At 41.2% G+C, this 19319-nt stretch overlaps 1 protein-coding gene across 1 annotated transcript in view; it reads right to left on the reverse strand.

Moving 5' to 3' along the window:
- The window catches only part of DECOY (decoy), a 139955-nt gene that overhangs the window by 59201 nt on the left and 61435 nt on the right, over positions 1 to 19319 (reverse strand). The window contains exons 2-5 of the mRNA XM_089412602.1: positions 10653 to 10718; positions 10183 to 10257; positions 9635 to 9764; positions 9404 to 9532 (exon numbers count right to left, since the gene is read on the reverse strand). Coding sequence (XP_089268728.1) covers positions 9404 to 9532; positions 9635 to 9764; positions 10183 to 10257; positions 10653 to 10718 — 400 coding nt within the window. The remainder of the gene's footprint in view (positions 1 to 9403; positions 9533 to 9634; positions 9765 to 10182; positions 10258 to 10652; positions 10719 to 19319) is intronic.

The following is a 19319-nucleotide window of genomic DNA, read 5'->3' on the forward strand; positions in this document are numbered from 1 at the left end:
GGAAGTCTGCTAGGTGTCATGTCTTATGACACATCTCTTCAATCCGAACTTTGGCATTAGAGGTTTTCCCCCCTTCATTATAAAGCTATACTCGGTGTAAGACAAATGGTGATAGGGATGCCCGAATTCTGAATAGAGAATGAAGGTGTATGTCCAGGATGTGCTGAAGGAAAGCTCAAAAGGGGACCATTCCCCTCAAGCCAAAGCAAGACCTCTGATATATTACAATTGGTTCACTCAGGCATACCTAAGGTTGGCATTAAGAGGGAGACTACTACACCACATACTCCTGAGCAGAATGGTGTGGTGGGAAGGAAGAACCGCACGATGATGGAAGTTGTCTGGGCCATGTTACATGATCAAAGACTTCTGATGTTTCTATGGGCTGAAACTACAATCACCGTCGTATATGTACAAAATTGATGCCCTCATCAAGCATTGGGTTCCAAGACTCCTAAAGAAAATTTCACCGCAAGGTGAACAATCTTTCGACTTTGAGGAGCTCTCAAGAAGCCAACACCAGGGAACCGAAAGAAAAGGATGATGAATCAATGCCTGATGTAGAAGAACCGATGGATCTGATAGATTCTCATCCACATGAGCCTTCCTCTTCTAGGAAGAGGCCTTCATGGCTTAGGGGGATACTTGATGATGCTAAAGGACATGCTGCACCCTGAGGAACCTTCCGTCAAAGTAAGAAACTTAATAGGTATCAAGGATACCTGACCATCATGAGCACGATCATACAAAATGAGCCTTCGTCATTCTCAGATGCCGTCAAGCATCAAGTATGGAAGGATGCTATGACCGTAGAATATGAGTCTATTATGGAGAATGATGTCTGGGAAGTAGTTCCCAGACCCTGGACAAGACAATTGTTACTTCAAAATGGCTTTACAAGATAAAGCATGCAGCAGATGGAAGCACGGAAAAGTATAAGGCTCGTTTTGTTGCTCGAGGTTTCTCCCAAAAGGAAGGTATAGACTATGATGAGATATTTGCACCTGTTGCCAAATATACGACCATCTGCTCGATCATAGCCCTTGCCGAGGATGGAACCTACATCAGATGGATGTCAAGACTGCGTTCTTGCATGGCTCGATCAAAGAAGAGGTCTACGTGGAGCAACCCGAAGGATTTGAGATTTATGATCGAAAATCTCATGTATGCAGGTTGAAGAAAGCTCTCTATGGGCTGAAGCAAGCACCCCGAGCATGGTATGAGAAGATCGATAGCTACTTGATGAAGCTGGGATTCACTAGGAGTGAAGCCGATCCTAACCTTTACTTTAAGGTTGAAGATGACAAGCCTCTCATACTGGTATTGTATGTGGATGACCTCTTTCTAACAGGTGCAGACCCTCTCATTCACAAATGTAAGAGGGAGCTGGCCTCTGAATTTGAAATGAAAGACCTAGGACTGATGCAATACTTCCTAGGACTTGAAGTATGGCAGAAGCCAAGGGAAATTTTCCTATCTCAAGGGAAATATGTGGTAAAGATATTGGAAAGATTTGGTATGATGGACTGCAAGCCTGTGACTACCTCGAGGATCTTAACTTTTAGAAGTTATATGGTAGTGATGTCGGACCAGATTTGGGAAATGCCTCTGAGTTTCATAAACTCATTCGCATTGATGTTCTTGGTGAACCTCCGTCCGAACATATTTTTTGCAGTTAGCATTGTGAGCTCATATTTGGTTGAGCCTCACTGGATTGATGCCAGGAATCTTTTGAGATGTCTTCAGGACACAATCTCTCATGGATTAAGATACACTGCCGGAGATGTGAGACTACTTGGATATACTGATGTTGATTGGGCAGGCAGTGTGGTGGACCGTAAGAGCACTTCCGGGTGATGTTTCACCTTGGGATCTGCTTCGATATCCTGGATGAGAAGGAAGCAGAAGTCGATGGCTTTGAGCACCGCCGAAGCAGGATATATTGTTGCTAGCATAACCTCGTGTGAGGTAGTCTGGTTGCGAAAGCTCTTCAGTGAGCTGTTTGGATTTACATTGGATACCACTGTGATTCTCTATAACAACCATAGGTGGGATTCGATTATTGAGGAATCCCGTATTCGTCGATTGCTCCAGCAGATAGACATCATCTTGGATATGGTAAGTTGATGAGCAAGGAGGCTCCATCGCATTAAGATGATGTACAGGTTAATACACCTTGTCAAAGCCCCAAGGAAAGATCTAATCTGTGATTTTCCCAAACGACTTGGAGTCGGTAAGAAACCCTTGTACAAGGGTCCTGCATGTTGCATACATTGAGCTCTGGGAGCTCTAAGGGCTTGCGGTTATTACTGGAGCAACATACGACCGCAGGGTGACTCACCCTCCCTTGGTGGTGCACACTGGAACAAGATGATTCGCTCTCTTGTGGGACAAGATGATTCGCTCTCTTGTGGGACAGGATGATTCGCTCTCCTGTGTAGCAGGATGATTAGTTCTCCTGTGAGGCCTGGATTGATGTGTTCTCCATGGCGATTGTAGCAGGATTGATGTGTTCTCCTGTGAGGCCTGGATTGATGTGTTCTCCATGGCAATTGTAGCAGGATTGATGTGTTCTCCTGTGAGGCCTGGATTGATGTGTTCTCCATGGCAATTGTAGCAGGATTGATGTGTTCTCCTATGAGGACAGGATTGATTAGTTCTCCTGTCGAGGCATCCTACCCATCCAGTCTGGGACTCATGGGAAGTACCTCTCATCTGATCAATGATCAGGGAAATGAAGTTAGGGACCATAGTAGTACCGATGGACGCATCGTTGTAACTACCGTACTCCCTACGCTAGGATGACCTCCATTGATCTGGGATCAATGATACTGGTCTAGGACTAGTGGTAGGAGTTGTACCATACTATGACGCTGACTTCGGGTCGGTTGAGACTGGTCTGGGATCAGTGGTACATACTCTGAGACTGACTTTGACTCAGTGGAAGATGATATTGGTCTGGGACCATTGGAGTTGTACTCACTATGACGCTGACTTTGGGTTGGTTGAGACTGGTCTGGGACCAGTGGTACATACTCTGAGACTGACTTTGAGTCAGTATGATACATCCTCGATCATTTCTTCTTCTTCATAATTCGAACAAAAGCAGAGTAGAACAGAACAATGCAAGAGCAGAGCAGAACAGAACAAAACAGTACAGATCAGTTCAGGGCAGAACAAGACAAAGCAAAACAGGCAAAATAGAGCAGAGCAGGGCAAGGGTCAGGCTATACAAGGTAGTGCATTTGATAGATGAATAGTAACGACCGATAGACAGATTGCAGATGAAGTTCTCCATGGTTGAGAGGGAGTGTTAAAATTGGCAACCAGGGAAAAACTTCATGTGGGTCATCTTATTCATGGCTAATAATATTTTTATTAGATTCCTCTCGTTGAGAGGTGTAGGATTGATATAAAGATCATCCAATTCCGATTAGTATTCATTGAGATATGAATTTATTTTGATTATGGAATTATTATCAAGCCGACCTACAACTCATGTAGGCTCAGAAACCCAACAGTCGCATCTATTCACCCACCAACGTTGTGTATAAATATAAGAGGACTTTTCCTCATTTAGACTCACTCATCTCATCACATCTCTCTCTCTACTGCGCAGATATGAGTCTCTTCTCTACTGCGCTGAAATGGGTCTCTCTCTCTCACACATGTGAAGCCGGAAACTGCTGAAACTGAAGCTGCAACTGCAGAAGTAAAGATTGACTTGCGTGGCCTAGAAGATCTCCTCTTTGGAACTGCGCTGTAGGTTCATCTGAACCTCCTTTGAAAGCCGCAACTTTTGGTGGTGGAATGAAGTCAATCCGACGAATGGTTTGCAAGATATCGACTGCCTTAGTTTGAAGCTGGAAACTGCTGAAACTGAAGCTGCAACTGCAGAAGTAAAGGTTGACTTGCGTGGCCTAGAAGATCTCCTCTTTGGAACTGCGCTGTAGGTTCATCTGAACCTCCTTTGAAAGCCGCAACTTTTGGTGGTGGAATGAAGTCAATCCGACGAACGGTTTGCAAGATATCGACTGCCCTAGTTTGAAGCCGGAAATTGCTGAAACTAAAGCTGCAACTGCAGAAGTAAAGATTGACTTGCGTGGCCTAGAAGATCTCCTCATCTGAACTGCGCTGTAGGTTCATCTGAACCTCCTCTGGAAGCCGAAACTTTTTGGTGGTGGAATGAAGTCAATCCGACTGTCGGTTTGTGAGATATGGTCTGCCCTAGTTTGATAATGAAGCCGCTAATGCTGATGCTACTGATCTAGGGTTTGCTACTGTTGATATGAATCAGATTTATTGTACTATTTCTCTCTGCTGAATTATTGAAGATAAAAGAAGATTTGATCAAAGGGTTTCCCCACACATTGTGGGGTTTGTCCCTGGCTAGCCGCCACCTCTTGTGTCTCTTGTCTTGGCTTGTTTTCTGTCGATCGTTTAATGTTCTATCTGCACTTTACTTTATGTACATGTGATTGCTAATCGGTGGAATATAATAAGAAAAAGAAGTAAACTGTTATAAGCATAGAACATACCATAACTTAACAATGTAGAACAACCCGAGGGGTTCGATGTTCAAGAACATAAGTCACATGTATGCAGGTTGAAGAAAGCCCTCTGTGGGTTAAAGCAAGCCCTTAGGGCTTGGTATGAGAGGATAGATAGCTATCTTAAGAAGTTGGGATTTACAAGGAGCAATGTTGACCTAGACCTATACCTCAAGGTTGAAAAGGACAGACCTCCCATTCTAGTCCTTTATGTGGATGATCTCTTTCTGACAGGTGATGACACTCTCATTCATCAATGCAAGAGGGAGTTGGCTTCCGAATTTGAGATGAAGGACCTAGGAATCATGCACTACTTCCTAGGGCTGGAGGTCTAGCAAAAGCCAGGTGATATTTTCCTTTCTCAAGGAAATACATTGTGAAGTTGCTTGAGAGATGTGGGATGGTGTATTGCAACTCTGTGTCTACTCCGATGGAACTCAACTTCAAGAAGCTATGTGAAAGTGTTGTTGGGCCCGAATTAGCAAACCCTTTCGAGTATTGTCAACTTGTGAGCGCCCTATGTTCTTGGTAAACTCTCATCCTAACATATGCTTCGTTGTGAACACATTGCATCAATTTATGGTCGATCCTCCACGCATTCATTGGATTGCTGCTAAGAATCTCTTGAGATATCTCCGAGGCACAATCCACTATGGACTAAGATACACTGCCAGGAATTTGAGGCTACATGGATATATAGATGCTGACTAGGTTGGCAATGTGGTGGATCGTAAGAACACGTCTAGGTGTTGCTTCTCTTTGGTTTCTTCTTCAATATCGTGGATGAGCAGGAAGCAGAAATCGATTGCTTTAAGCATCGTCGAGGCTGAATACATTACTGGGAGTATGGCCCATTGTGACGTTGTTTGGTTGAAAAAGCTCTTCAGTGAGCTGTTTGAGCACGTGCTAGATATCACCGTGATCTTCTGCGACAACCAGTGGGATTCGCCTTTCAGAGAATCTCGTGTTCCATGACCACTCCAAGCACATTGATATCAAGTACCACTTTATCCGGGATATGGTACAACGAGGAGCAATTAGGTTCCAACACATTAGGATAGATGAGCAGGTCGCAGATATTCTCACAAAGCCCTTGGGGAAGGCCAAATTCTTAACCTTCTGAGAGAGACTTGGAGTCGTGGAGAGATCCTCCTATGAGGGTCCCGCATGAGTTAGACACTAATCTCTAAGAGCTCCTAGGGGCTTGGGGTACTTCTTGGAGCTATGAGCGACCATAGCGTGAGTGGTTCACCTTCCCCTAGTGGTGTGCTATGTACAGGGTGAGTGGTTCACCTTCCCCTGTGATACCCCATTATGGTTGACATGTGTGCACTGTGTAGGGTGAGTAGTTCACCTTCCCCTACGATTGCGGACACATGTATGTAGGGTGAGCGGTTCACCCTCCCCTACAATTTACATATGCATAGGATGAGTGGTTCACCTTCTCCTATGGCATATGACCAAGATGAGTGGTTCACCTTCTCCTGTTGATACCCAAGTATACATCCTACCCATGGAGTATGGGACTCATGGGAAGTACCTCTCATCTAGCCAATGAGTTGGGAAAAGTAGTTAGGGACCATAGCACTACCGATGGACACATCGTGTACTGTCGTACTCCCTATGACTGGGATGCATGGTGTTCAACAACTTGATCTGGAATCAAGGACTGACTATTGTCAATGGAGAGTGGTAAGGTCTTATGACTCACTCTCGATCACTTCTTCTTTATTATTACTTCATGGCTCAGTGGAGGAGAGCAGTGATGACAGAGATGGTACATGATGACAGGATGGCATGATGATGACAGATGGATTGGTAGGTGGAATTCTCCCTAGTTGAGAGGGAGTGTTAAAATTGGCAACTAGGGCCAAATTCCACCTTGGGACAGCTCATATGATGGAGATGATTATTGCATTGGATTCCTCTTTTTGAGAGGTCCAAGTTTGATATAAAGATCATCTCATTCGAACAAGCAGAAGTGAAATTTTGAATTTATTCTCTCACATGCACAAATTGTTAAGGTCGACCTCAGCTTAATGTAGGCTCAAGAAGCCCAATAGATGTGTCATTTCACCCTCATCGAATTGTATAAATAGGAGTGACCTCTCACCTCATTTGGACATCACTCACTCATCTATTCTTCTCTCTCCTAATCAGATTGGTTCGTACAGCTTGGTGATCATCTCTCTCTCTCTCACGTGTGGATGAAGGACAAATTTCTGGGACAATTTGCAAGCCGAAATTTCAGAGTTTCAGGACAGCGTTGACCAAAGGGATATTGACCATGTTTGACTGCGTTTTTGAGGGCTGAAGTTCGATCTCCTTAGGCCGCATTTTTGGGCACAAAAATCGAGGTTTTATGGGCATGTTGACTTTTGTTTTGACCGCAAAAAAATAACAACAAATTTTCTCTCTCCTTTGATCGAGTTTGACCGAGTTGTTTTGGGTTGCATTTGACCTCCTGTTCACGCTAAGTTTTACCAAGGAAGACCGAGCTGCATTGGTAAAGTTTTTTTGTTGTTTTGACCAGCGTTGACTTTCTGGTTAGGGAAAGTTTCACTACAATTGACCGCAGAATTTTATAGGGTTGATTTGACTGTGTATTGGGCAAGTGAATTTGATTTTTGTACTCTCTCTTTCTGTTGAACTATTGAATAATAATAAGAAGATTTGATCAAAGGGTTTTCCCCACATTGGGGTTTTTCCCTGGCATCCACCAAAATTGTTGTCCTCTTGTCTTGGCTTGTCTTCTGCATATGTTTTTATGTTCTATCTGCATTTACTGTCAATGTGATTATGTTAATGTGATTGCTACTGGAAATAATTGAAAATTGTCATTGGGTTGATGAAAGAACATTGAAGTAAATTGTGCTAAGCATAGAACATACCATTGTTATCTAAAATTAACACCCCGACAAGAACAATGGTCCACGCTACAACACTAGCATTATGTTAATGTGATTGCTACTGGAAATAATTGAAAATTGTCATTGGGTTGATGAAAGAACATTGAAGTAAATTGTGCTAAGCATAGAACATACCATTGTTATCTAAAATTAACACCCCGACAAGAACAATGGTCCACGCTAAGCATAGAACATACCATTGTTTTGACCAGCGTTGACTTTCTGGTTAGGGAAAGTTTCACTACAATTGACCGCAGAATTTTATAGGGTTGATTTGACTGTGTATTGGGCAAGTGAATTTGATTTTTGTACTCTCTCTTTCTGTTGAACTATTGAATAATAATAAGAAGATTTGATCAAAGGGTTTTCCCCACATTGGGGTTTTTCCCTGGCATCCACCAAAATTGTTGTCCTCTTGTCTTGGCTTGTCTTCTGCATATGTTTTTATGTTCTATCTGCATTTACTGTCAATGTGATTATGTTAATGTGATTGCTACTGGAAATAATTGAAAATTGTCATTGGGTTGATGAAAGAACATTGAAGTAAATTGTGCTAAGCATAGAACATACCATTGTTATCTAAAATTAACACCCCGACAAGAACAATGGTCCACGCTACAACACTAGAAGCAACAACAACAGGTTTGATGATCGAAGAAGAAGAAATGATCGAAGGAATGATCGCAATGGACGAGATGAAAGAAGAAGAAAAGAGGCTCCAAGTGATCATGATGAAGATCACCATCCTCAAAAGAAGTCAAGATACTCCAGGTATGAAAGTAGCATTGGCAATCAATCTGAATATATTCTTATTTCTTCTCTCACTAGTTATTCTCCTTCAAATTCATGGGATAGATGGTTGGTTGATAGTGGGGCAACTCATCATTTCTCTGGGTATAAGGAAGTTCCCTCTAATTTGGTAGAGAGGGAGTCAAATTTGAAAATTATTCTTGGAGACAACTCCACTCATCTTGTAAAGGCTTTGGGTCTGTCAAATTTCATTTGGATTTCGAGGACTTTGTTTTGCTCTATGATGTGATGTATGTCCCAGGATTGAAGAAGAATTTGGTATCAATATCTATTTTGGAAGACAGAGGGATGAGAGTTGCCTTCATCAAGGGAAAGGTTCTTACTTGCCCTATTGGATCACCTATGAGAGATGCATTCACATTGGGATCGAGATTTGAAGGACTCTACAAAGTTACTGGAAGACCTCTTCTAGCATTGATCCATGATACTAATCATCTAAGCGAGTTATGGCACCGAAGATTGGCCCATTTACATTATGATGCTCTTCCGAAATTGAAGAAATTGGTCTCTGGTATTCCCGATGTTCAAGCCCAACATGATGGAGTATGTCTAGGTTGTGCCAGTGGAAAGAAGACAATGGAACCATTTGTTGATTTCTCGTAGCATTGGATGTGCTCTAAGCCTCGAATTTTGCAAGGAGGCTAGGACACATGTATTCCAGAATACCTAGGAATCGTTTTGGCAAATTCCACCCAGAGAAGGTTTTATTAAAATAATTAATTATTTTTAATGGAAACCTAAGTCTAAACTTAGGAAATTAAAATAATTAAAGGGCATTAATTAAACTAGGGGTATAAGACTAAGAATTGTAGGGTACTTGCTGGAAACAACAGATGACTTTTCAGGCTTTCCTCAATTGATGAACAACATGATCATCTTGGGATGAAATGCACAATGTCTCATATCAATTCTGCATCTAGAGTACATGTGTACAAAAAACCCATTCTCATGTCTTGATCACCAAACTTGCCTTGGCATACATCAATGACAAGATTTCCACCATCCAGTTTTCTGTTATCATCTATCATGAAGGTAATTTTAATTTTTTCTAAATGTGTACATTGTATACGATAGTTTATCTTAAAAATAGCATGTTCCATAATCGTAATGAATTACATGATTGAAAATGCATACCTTGAAGTATGAAGGATCTTCATCCCCTGATTGCTTAGATTGCACAGCAATATGGGCACAAGGAGCATTGCCCACAAAGTAACAATTGGAAAGGCCTCCAATTACAGATTTTAAGGCAGATTCTGCACACTGTTAAGCGAAATAAGCATACCTTGAGCACACACTTATGTCATGAATCTTGAAGTTAACTTAAAAAGTAAAGTTTAGAGTAGTACTTTCACGTTAGCTAACCTTACGCAATGTTTCTTCATTTGTGTACAATTTTTCTGGAAAATGCCATACAGGTTTGTCTTTTGGAGCACCATAAGGAGTCCCATGCATAATGAGATAGAGTCTCCGATCAAGTGCCCTCTTTAATGACCTGTAAAAATCTGGTTCAGATTTCAAACAGAAGCACATCTAATACAAGAATAGAACACAAAAGGAGCTGAATCCAGAGTTTCCTCTGCCAGCAACTCTAATCTAAAACTCCAAAGTCAAATGAGGATGTAAATAAACCATATAATAAAACTAATCAAGAAAACACTTTCATCCAAGCCCTTCCTGTAAGCCTTAAGGTTAATATGCCAAGCATTTTGGAGCCAGTACATTCTAGTTCCTTCCATATATATATATATTTCAAACCCATTAAACATTGTCGTTTTGATCAGAATCTATAAAGCCATGAACACAACAGTGTAGTTATATATATATATATTTCAAACCCATTAAACATTGCCGTTCTGATCAGAATCTATAAAGCCATGAACACAACAGTGTAGTTAAACTTGAAAGTATACCTTCTGTCATTTGATTTGTCTGCTTCAGTAACCCTTGGAGCTGGAATATAGTCAACTTGTGCATCATCTTTACCCCTAAGAAAACATAAGTCCCCTTAAAAATGCAACATTCCAAGTAATAGTTCTAAACATATGTATGGTCAGTATGCATAAAAATAAATAAAGAAAATTAGGAACCATAAGGAATGGGGAGAGAGACTTATAAAGATGAAGAATTATGCGGTAATGTGAAGATGTAGCACTCACTACTAGGATCCATATCAATTAAAACAACAAATCTTTATCGAAAATAAAACTAAATGGGAAAAGTACTCTAATCTGTTTCATCCATGATCGTGAAACCCTTCTGACTCCTAACCTTTCCTATGTTTTGACCCAGTTCCATCTAGGCCTTAGAGCCATGGGAGAAGCAGAGAAGACTGGCTCAACTTAACCAAATAGGATATAAGGATGACAAAGAAGAAACTTACTTTGACGCAGACCTCTGGAAAAATTCATCTGGATATTGTCGACGATATTGCTGCCGCCATTGAAACCTGAAATCCAAAGTAAGAAAAGAAGTTTTAATCTGTTCAATAAACACATAAAATGGTTCCAATTTGATTACATATCCATGGTTTTCCAGTCGACCAATTTACTTACTATCCACACATACAGATTTTGGAAAACCAGAGATTTTCATCGGAACCAAAAAAACAAATCCAAAATGTCAAAGACATGTAACAGTGACGAAGTCATTTGTGTTGACACATCTTATATATGTCAATGCCTAACAACTAGTTGAAACTACATGTGCTATTGTATGTTTGGAGTTGTGCATTGGGAATGTGTACCTATGATATTCCCACTTAGCAACTATTGCTAAGTGAGAAAATAAATTTTTCCTAATTTTAACATTTTGGTTTCCAAGTTAGGAGAAGTGGGATGGAGGACCCCACTTCCAATTTTGATTAAGGGAGGCACTTGCACAAGGAAGATAGGCAAATCGAGCCCCTAGTGGAATGTGGGGGCCAGACAAGAGAAAATACGCACCAGTAGGCAATTCGAGCTTCTTGGGAAAGGAAGGCACACTATGATGGGTCCCACGTGAGGAAGAGGAAAGCCAAGGATAAATAGAAGAGGCTCACTTCAGTTTGCATCTTTTGACTACCTAGCACGCTTGCGCTGTTGAGCCAAGTCTGCCCCGCGATTCTCAAGCGAGTTTCTCACCCCTTGCTTTGGTGGACTTCGAGTGTCAGCCCAAGGAGGGAAGTCGATTTCATTGTGAGCATGTTCAGCATAATCTTCAGGCATATCGTGGGTTTTCTTGCTGCTTTCTGGGCGTAGGAGAGGAGTACAATCTACCTTGGAGGGCCAGAAAAGAGCAGCAATCTTCTTGAGGATTTATGAGGGAGAATTGCACCATACATTGCTGGAGATTTTGGGGGAAAGATCAGTCAAACCTTGAGGAGCCTTGCTGTAGCAGCGTGACCATTTTTTGGGGACTGTGTGGGCCTGCGCAGGAGGAGTTTCTGGGTGCATGTGAGAACTAGGGAGGTGACCATTTGGAGCTGATTTGAGCTGGGGATTTAGGGAGTTAACCGGAGGGGTGGACCACCATCCTTTTGCACCATTTTGGGAGCGTTGGAGCAGTGTTTTTCCAGGAGGGCCGAAATACCCAACCAGTTGAGGATCACGCTGAAATTGGGGTCAATTTTGGGGGTCGGAAGTAGGCCAAACCCTTCCTAGGTTTTGGTGGGTTATTGGCGAGGAGACCGGGATTAATTTCCCGGAATATTTTGAGCACCGGAGGTGGGTCATTCAGCAGGTTCTTTCCAGCAGATAGAGTAGTTCTTCCAGGGCAGCACAAAGCATAGTTGAAGCAGTACATTTCAGCATCCGGGCATTGCATTTTTCCACCTGGGACTTGTCTAGCTTGCCTTTATGGCAAGCCCAGGTGCACCCCTAACATACCCCATTGTACTACTGCTTCATTTAATAAAATGGCCCAGCTGGATGATATTTTTAGAGAATTTCCAGGTGTTCACTTATGTGTCTGAATTTTTGTGTGTGCATGTTCATCTTTGCTTTGTTTATCACTGTATATCCTAAGTAGGAATATTACAGTACCATGCATCGAGGTACATGCATAATGCCTTGTGATCTGTGTACCTACATTAGGATCCGTACCTACATACAACCACATCTAATTGCATTGGGATACATGTCATAGTTTCTTGGAATTCATGCTTGGACATTGGGATAGCGATGATTTGTGGCTAGTAGATAGTGGTGCCTCAGGACACATGGTAGGGGATCGTAACAATCTCACAAGTCCAATAGAAAAGAGATTATCTCAAAAGATAGATGTTAATTTTAGGTATGTTTACTTCAATTTTTCCATTTAGGCTCAATATCAATTCCAGATTAGCAATCACATCAGCATGATAGTAAAGTGCAGATAGAACATAAACATAAACATCAGAAAACAAGCCAACACAAGAGGACACAAGATGTGGCACCAGCCAGGGACAAACCCCAATGTGGGGAAACCCTTGATCAAATCTTCTTATATTCTTCAATAGTTCAGCAGAGAGAGAGATAGTACATATACATCAGAAGTCAACACTTTGACTTGTCAAGATCAGACATCAGAGATCTTCACCATGAAGATGACAAGGACTGCAGTTCTGAACTCGGGTGAAGGCAAACATTCTTCAACTGATTCTCCAAGGTGATTCCATCACCATGCTGCACCTAGCTAGCAGTCTAATCCTCAATGCAATAATACCAACCCATGACAATAGCTCTATCCATCTCATATTGCAGCAACATCATACAGCCCTCTAATGGCTTCAGCAGTATGACAGCTCCATGTATTATGCTAATGATCTGGGCCCTCAAATACCCATACGAAATATTGACTGTGGTGTTATGGCCTGCGGCCTAACACACAGTTTTCCTCTGCTGCTCACAAGGAAGTCTGCACCTTCATACGATCAGCTCATCAATCTGCCTTCTATTAATGACGAAGCTCCACCAAGGTCACTAAACATAGGCCTATATTAATCTGCCCTCTAACAGTCCCCTTTGCTGCTCCAAAGGTCACTGTATAAAGGTGTTCAACACAGTGATTTCTCTTCCACAAAATTCATTGTTCATAGCCTTCATCAAGTTCAGGGTTTCACACCCCTTGTTCCATCCAAGTGACTGTACACAGCTTCTAAATCAAGGTCTGCAACATACAACAATTATGCCCTTGCATTTATGTCAACACAGCCCTAACATATGTTGTCCAAGCACGCCTTGCTGGACAGACTTCAACGCATACCCTTCAGCACTCTTCTCCACGTCATACAAGCTACTCGCACTGATTTTCAGACCTTCCTTATCTGCCTGAAGCTTGACATTGTCCCTGTCCAAATCGAAGGTTAGATTAGGCATCATTTAGCTATGGTAAGACTCCATGACTGCGGCTAGGGCATGCTTGAATAGTCTTCTTTTTTACTGCGGCTAGGACATGCTTGAATAGTCTTCTTTTTTACTGTGGCTAGGGCATGCTTGAATAGTCTTCTTTTTTACTGTGGCTAGGGCTAGTTAAGGTCTCCTCTTTCTAGCTTATAAGGATCCTCCTCTTGCTGCATAGAACCCTCACTGACTGTGGATTATATCACCTTTGGGACTGCAGTAGAGTCCTCCTTTTGCTGCGGTAAGGCCGACAGTTAGGGCGCATCTGGACTGTGACTAGGGCACAAACAGAACTGCGGCTAGGGCTCTTTTGAACAGCGTGTAGGTCTCTCCTTAGGACTGCATATAGGTGCCTTTTAGGACAGCGGATAGGGTCTCTTCTAGACCAGCGATTAGATCTCTCCTTGCTGCGTTATGGAGGCCTCCTTCACTGCGTTAAAGCCTCCTCCATGACAGCGTTAAGGTCTAGGGCATCTCCTCTAGGGCAGCGTATCCTCTTTAGATCTCTCCTACCACCAAAACCCAAAGACAAGTGGAGAGGAAGAGATCACAAGAGGTGTGTCTAAAATGACTTGCAAGCCACCTCTATTTATAGTGCAACGTTGAGGATAGATGGGGGTAATTTGGTTGTTGGCCGACCTTGACGAATTGTCACATAACACAAATAAATTCATATCTCCATGAATACATGTCGGAATCGGATGATCTTTAGATCAATCCTACACCTCTCGACGAGAGGAATCCAAGAAAAATATCAGTTGTCATGAATAAGAAGACCCACATGGAGTTTGGCCCTAGTTGCCAATTTTAACAATAGAGCTCGAAGATAACAATTGTTATACAGTCAAAGGCATTGGGAAAACATACATTAAGTTGGAATTAGGTGAAAACATCCATATTAGCAACATAATATATGTACCAGGTTTGAAAAATAATTTGGCTTTTATTTCATGTTTGGAAGATAAAGGAGATAGAGGAGCATTTGTTGATGGAAAAGTCCTTGTATGGCCCAAGGGCTCGAGTATAGACTATGCTAGAGTAATTGGAACTCGTGAAGGAAGGTTGTATAGAATCTTGAAACAACCAACTCAAGCATTAGTGCATAATGATATTAATGCATGTGAATTATGGCATAGAAGCTATGCTCACCTTCACTACAGAGCCTTGCCAACTTTAAATCAGATGGTTTCAGGTGTTCCAGAATTACAGATGGGGTATGTAAAGGTTGTGCTCTTGGGAAGAATGTCAAGAAGCCTTTTCCATGCAATGAAATTAGGCCCAAGGAAATCTTGGTTCTAGTTTATTCTAATATATGTAGTCCAATGCCAGTGAAATCTCTTGGAGGCTCTCTATGCTATGTACCTTTTATTAATGACTTCTCTCGCAGGATGTGGATTTACTTCATGAAAACCAAGGATGAAGTCTTCAGCGAGTTTCAAGAATTTAAGCTTGAAGTAGAAAACTTGACAGGAAAGAAAATCAAGATTTTTAGATCAGATAATGGAAAAGAATACACTTCCAAGGAAATCTTTGGTTATCTAGTTTACATTCATGTGCCCAAAGATAAAAGGAAGAAACTAGAGCCTTCAGGAAAGAAAGGAATATTCGTTGGATACAGCGAGTCATCAAAGGCATATAGAATCTATGTTCCAGGACAACAACAGGTTGAATTCAACAGAGACGTTACCTTTGATGAGAATGTTGCCTACTAGAAGACTAAAGAAGTTCCCATGGACTCTGATGATGATAAAGAACATGAAGCTCCCAAGGAATAAGGTTCAAGTCCACCCAATCCTTCAAAACATCCCATAGATCATCAAGAAGAGCCACAAGGGCCTAGTGAACCAATGAATCCAGTTGTCCTGAAATCAAGAAGAGGCCATCTTAACTTAGATCTACCTTGCAGAAAGAAGAAGGACAAGCAGCACCACATGGCACCTTCAAGGAAAGCAAGAGACCAAAGAGGTATTTTGGATATGCGGCATTGATGACTAATCTCATCAATTCTGAACCTTCCACCTATGAAGAGGCAGTTAGCCAACAAGTTTGGAAGGACGCGATGTTGGAAGAATACCAATCTATTATGAAGAATGATGTATGGGAGATTGTGCCTAGACCTGAAGGGAAATTGGTGGTGACCTACAAATGGGTATACAAGATTAAGCATGCAGTGGATGGTAGTATTAACAAGTACAACGCAATATTTGTGGCTAGAGGATTCTCCCAAAAAGAGGGAGAGGATTATGATGAGACTTTTGCTCCAGTTGCCAAGTACACTACTATTAGATCTATTATCTCTATTGTTGCTTCTATGGTTGGAATTTACATGAGATGGGTGTAAAGGTTGCCTTCTTCAATGGTGTGATTGAGGAAGAAGTGTACATAGAACAACCTCAAGGCTTTGAGGTTCATGGGAAAGAGTCTCACGTTTGCAGATTGAAGAAATCCTTGTATGGACTTAAGTAAGCACCTAGAGCCTGGTATTCTCAAATTGATGGCTACCTGACAAGACTTGGTTTCTCCAAAAGTGATGTTGATCCAAACCTATATATCAAGGTTGTGAAAAATGAACCTATGATTTTATTGTTGTATGTTGATGACTTATTTTTGACAGGTATAGAGCATCTCATTATTCAATGTATGAGGGAGTTGATTGCTGAATTTGTGTAACGACCCTCCTACAATTACAAACAAAATGTGAATATTAGCATGTATATGAGTCATGCATATGATAGTTACATATGCATACATCGCATACACGACACTAGTATAGATACCGTCTAATATTGGAAAATATCTAATTTAGGTTAATAAATAAGTTATCGAAGTAAATTCCTAACTTACCATAATACAATAAATATATCAAGTGAAGTCTTCGATACATACCACCCATATACGTATATATCTATATACATAATTAAAGGAAATAAAACATAAATTTAATTTAATTGATTTAATTAAATAAATAAAAGAACTTATGTAAATATTTAATAAAGTGAAATATTAAAATTACAAATAAAACCATGAATGTATACATGAGACATTTCATTAACTAAACAAGACCCAAATAAACATAAAATAACACTTATCGAATTAAAAAGGAAATAATAAAGTTGATGAGTCACATAAGCTATAAATACTCTTTAAACATAAGAGAGACAGAGAACCTAAGGCATTGCAGGTGGCAAGGAGTAAAGAAGAGTCAAGAAGATATTGTGCAGCGGCGGTGGAGAGATGGGGACAGCCGAAGGAAGAATATAAAGGGGTTGAGGAGGCCATAACAAGGGGGGAGAATTTTTACAGAGAGGCAGAATTTTGAACAAGTCAGTATTGAACGAGTTGAGCTTTCATTGTTCTTGAAATTTTGGGCACGGGGACCAAAGTACCTCGAACTGGAAGTACTTTGGAGTTGGGTATTGAGACTATACCCAGTTTGGCAGGGAGGTTTTGATCGTTTGGTAATGGGAGCGAGAGCCCAGCAAATCAAAAACATCTTCAACCACAGAAACCCATGTAGGTACTCAAAATCAAATTGATAAATTTTGATATTCTGAATGGTTATACCTTGGTAAAAATTTGAAATTTAGGGCTTTACAATTTGATATGAAGGATCTTGTCTTGATACACTACTATTTGGGACTAGAAGTTTGGCAGAAGCCTGGGGAAATCTTCCTTGGTCAGGGGAAGTATAATATCAAGATCCTTCAAAAGTTTGGAATGACGGACTATAAATCGATGGCAACTCCCATGGTGACTAATTTAAGAAAGTTGAGAGGCTCTGAGTCAGATTTGGTATCCATCTATGTATGGAAAGTTGATTGGCTCTTTGATGTTTTTGGTTAATACCAGGCCAGACATTTGCTTTGCAGTAAACACTTTGAACCAGTTCCAGGTGGAACCAAGACATGATCATTGAATTGCAACAAAGCATGTAGTGAGGTATTTACGTGGTACAGTTGATTATGGTTTGTGATATGTCTCAAACAATGATATACCGTTGTAGGGATATACAAATTCAGATTGAGCAGGGTGTGCGAAAGACAGGAAGGGTACAACTGGAGGTTGCTTCAGTTTGGGCTCTATTATGATTTCATGGATGAGCAGGAAACAGACATTCGTTACACTCGGCATTGCGAAGGCAAAGTATATTGTATCCAATTTAGCAAGTTGTGAAGCAAGGTGGCTTCGGAAGTTACTCGCATGACTATTCAATCAAGTGGTGGAACCGACTGTGATATATTGTGATAATTAAAGTTGTGTGAAGCTTACAGAAAACTTAGTTTTCCATGATCGGTCGAAGCACATCCATATTAAGTACCATGGTTCAGAAGGGAGTAGTGTGTCAAAATTTGGAAGCCCAAATTTCTACTGCAGCAACTGATTAAGTTCCTTCTATTTGTTAATTACTGAACAAATTATTTACTACTTCCTATAACAAATATCGAAACTAATACATTGAAGCCTTCACCAATTAAACTTATATGCAGAAACAAGTCACTGAGCAACAAAGGAATACACAACACATGACACCATTATTTTTGGACAAATGTCCCTGGAAAAACCCAATGCGGGAAAATCGGTGCAACAGCTGAGGGTTTGTATTATTAAGCAATAGTTTTATGAATACAATCTTTGGATGCCTGCTGGCTATCCAGTATAAAGAATATGACCGACAAAATATTAGTGAGAAATACCTCACACTATCACTGGCGATCCCGACTGATCCAGCCACAGAATGGCTTATCCCTTGTTGCCTCTGCATTGCCTCTACGCAGTCACTGCGTAGGCCTAGCGTCACAGCTTCTAGGGATAGCGTCACCCCTTTTGCTAATCGATTTGCCTCTGAGATTTCGATTTTGTCCTCCCAATCTCACACCCCGACTTCCTGCTTCAGAAATCGACCTCTCCAACAAAAAGACAGATCTCCTCAAGGCTTTGCGCTACCTCTACGTCAGCCTACGCTCCCCAGCATAGCCTCTGCACTGCCTCTCTCGGATCTCCCTCTACCTCCTCTGCTGAGTATTCCCAGATCAAGAGAAATCTCCAACCAGAACTATCCCTGCCCCTCATTGCAAGAAATCACTTCGAACTTCTCTCTGGCAACTACTGCGCTAATCTCTTCAGAAATTCGATCTCTGATCTCTCACTTGATGTATTTTCCAAATGCCCATCAAGCCTCCTCTTATAATGCTTCTGTTGAGAACCAACGGCCCAGATTGAATTCTAATCAATAGCTCAAATTATTTTGGCTTGATCCTCGTCTTCTTCTAGAAGTTTCACCCACAATTATATTAATACCCTTTAAATATTTTAATTCCCTAAGTTTAGACTTAGGTACTCATTAAAAATAATTAATTATTTTAATAAAACTGATACCGGGTGTAGTTTCCCAAAACGATTTATGGGTATTGTGGAATACATGTGTCCAAGCCTCCCTGCAAATTTTGAGGCTTAGAGCACATCCAATGCTACCATAAATCAACACTCCCTCTTAGCGAGGAATGTGCTCTAGTAATGCAACCTGCTAAAGCATCACCCTTCTTTGTAACATCTCCTTCTGCGCCGCTGATGTCTAACATCACTTCCCACCAACTACTACACAAATGCTACATATGTACTGCTACTGACCCTGCCGTTGTCAACAATGCATCTGTACTACAACTCCCTCTCAAATTTTGCATCTGTGGTGC

Source organism: Pinus tabuliformis, chromosome 3_1 (genome assembly GCF_031772625.1).
Source record: "Pinus tabuliformis cultivar Carrire ecotype Pingquan chromosome 3_1, CPIR1, whole genome shotgun sequence".
Classification (NCBI taxonomy): Eukaryota; Viridiplantae; Streptophyta; class Pinopsida; order Pinales; family Pinaceae; genus Pinus; species Pinus tabuliformis.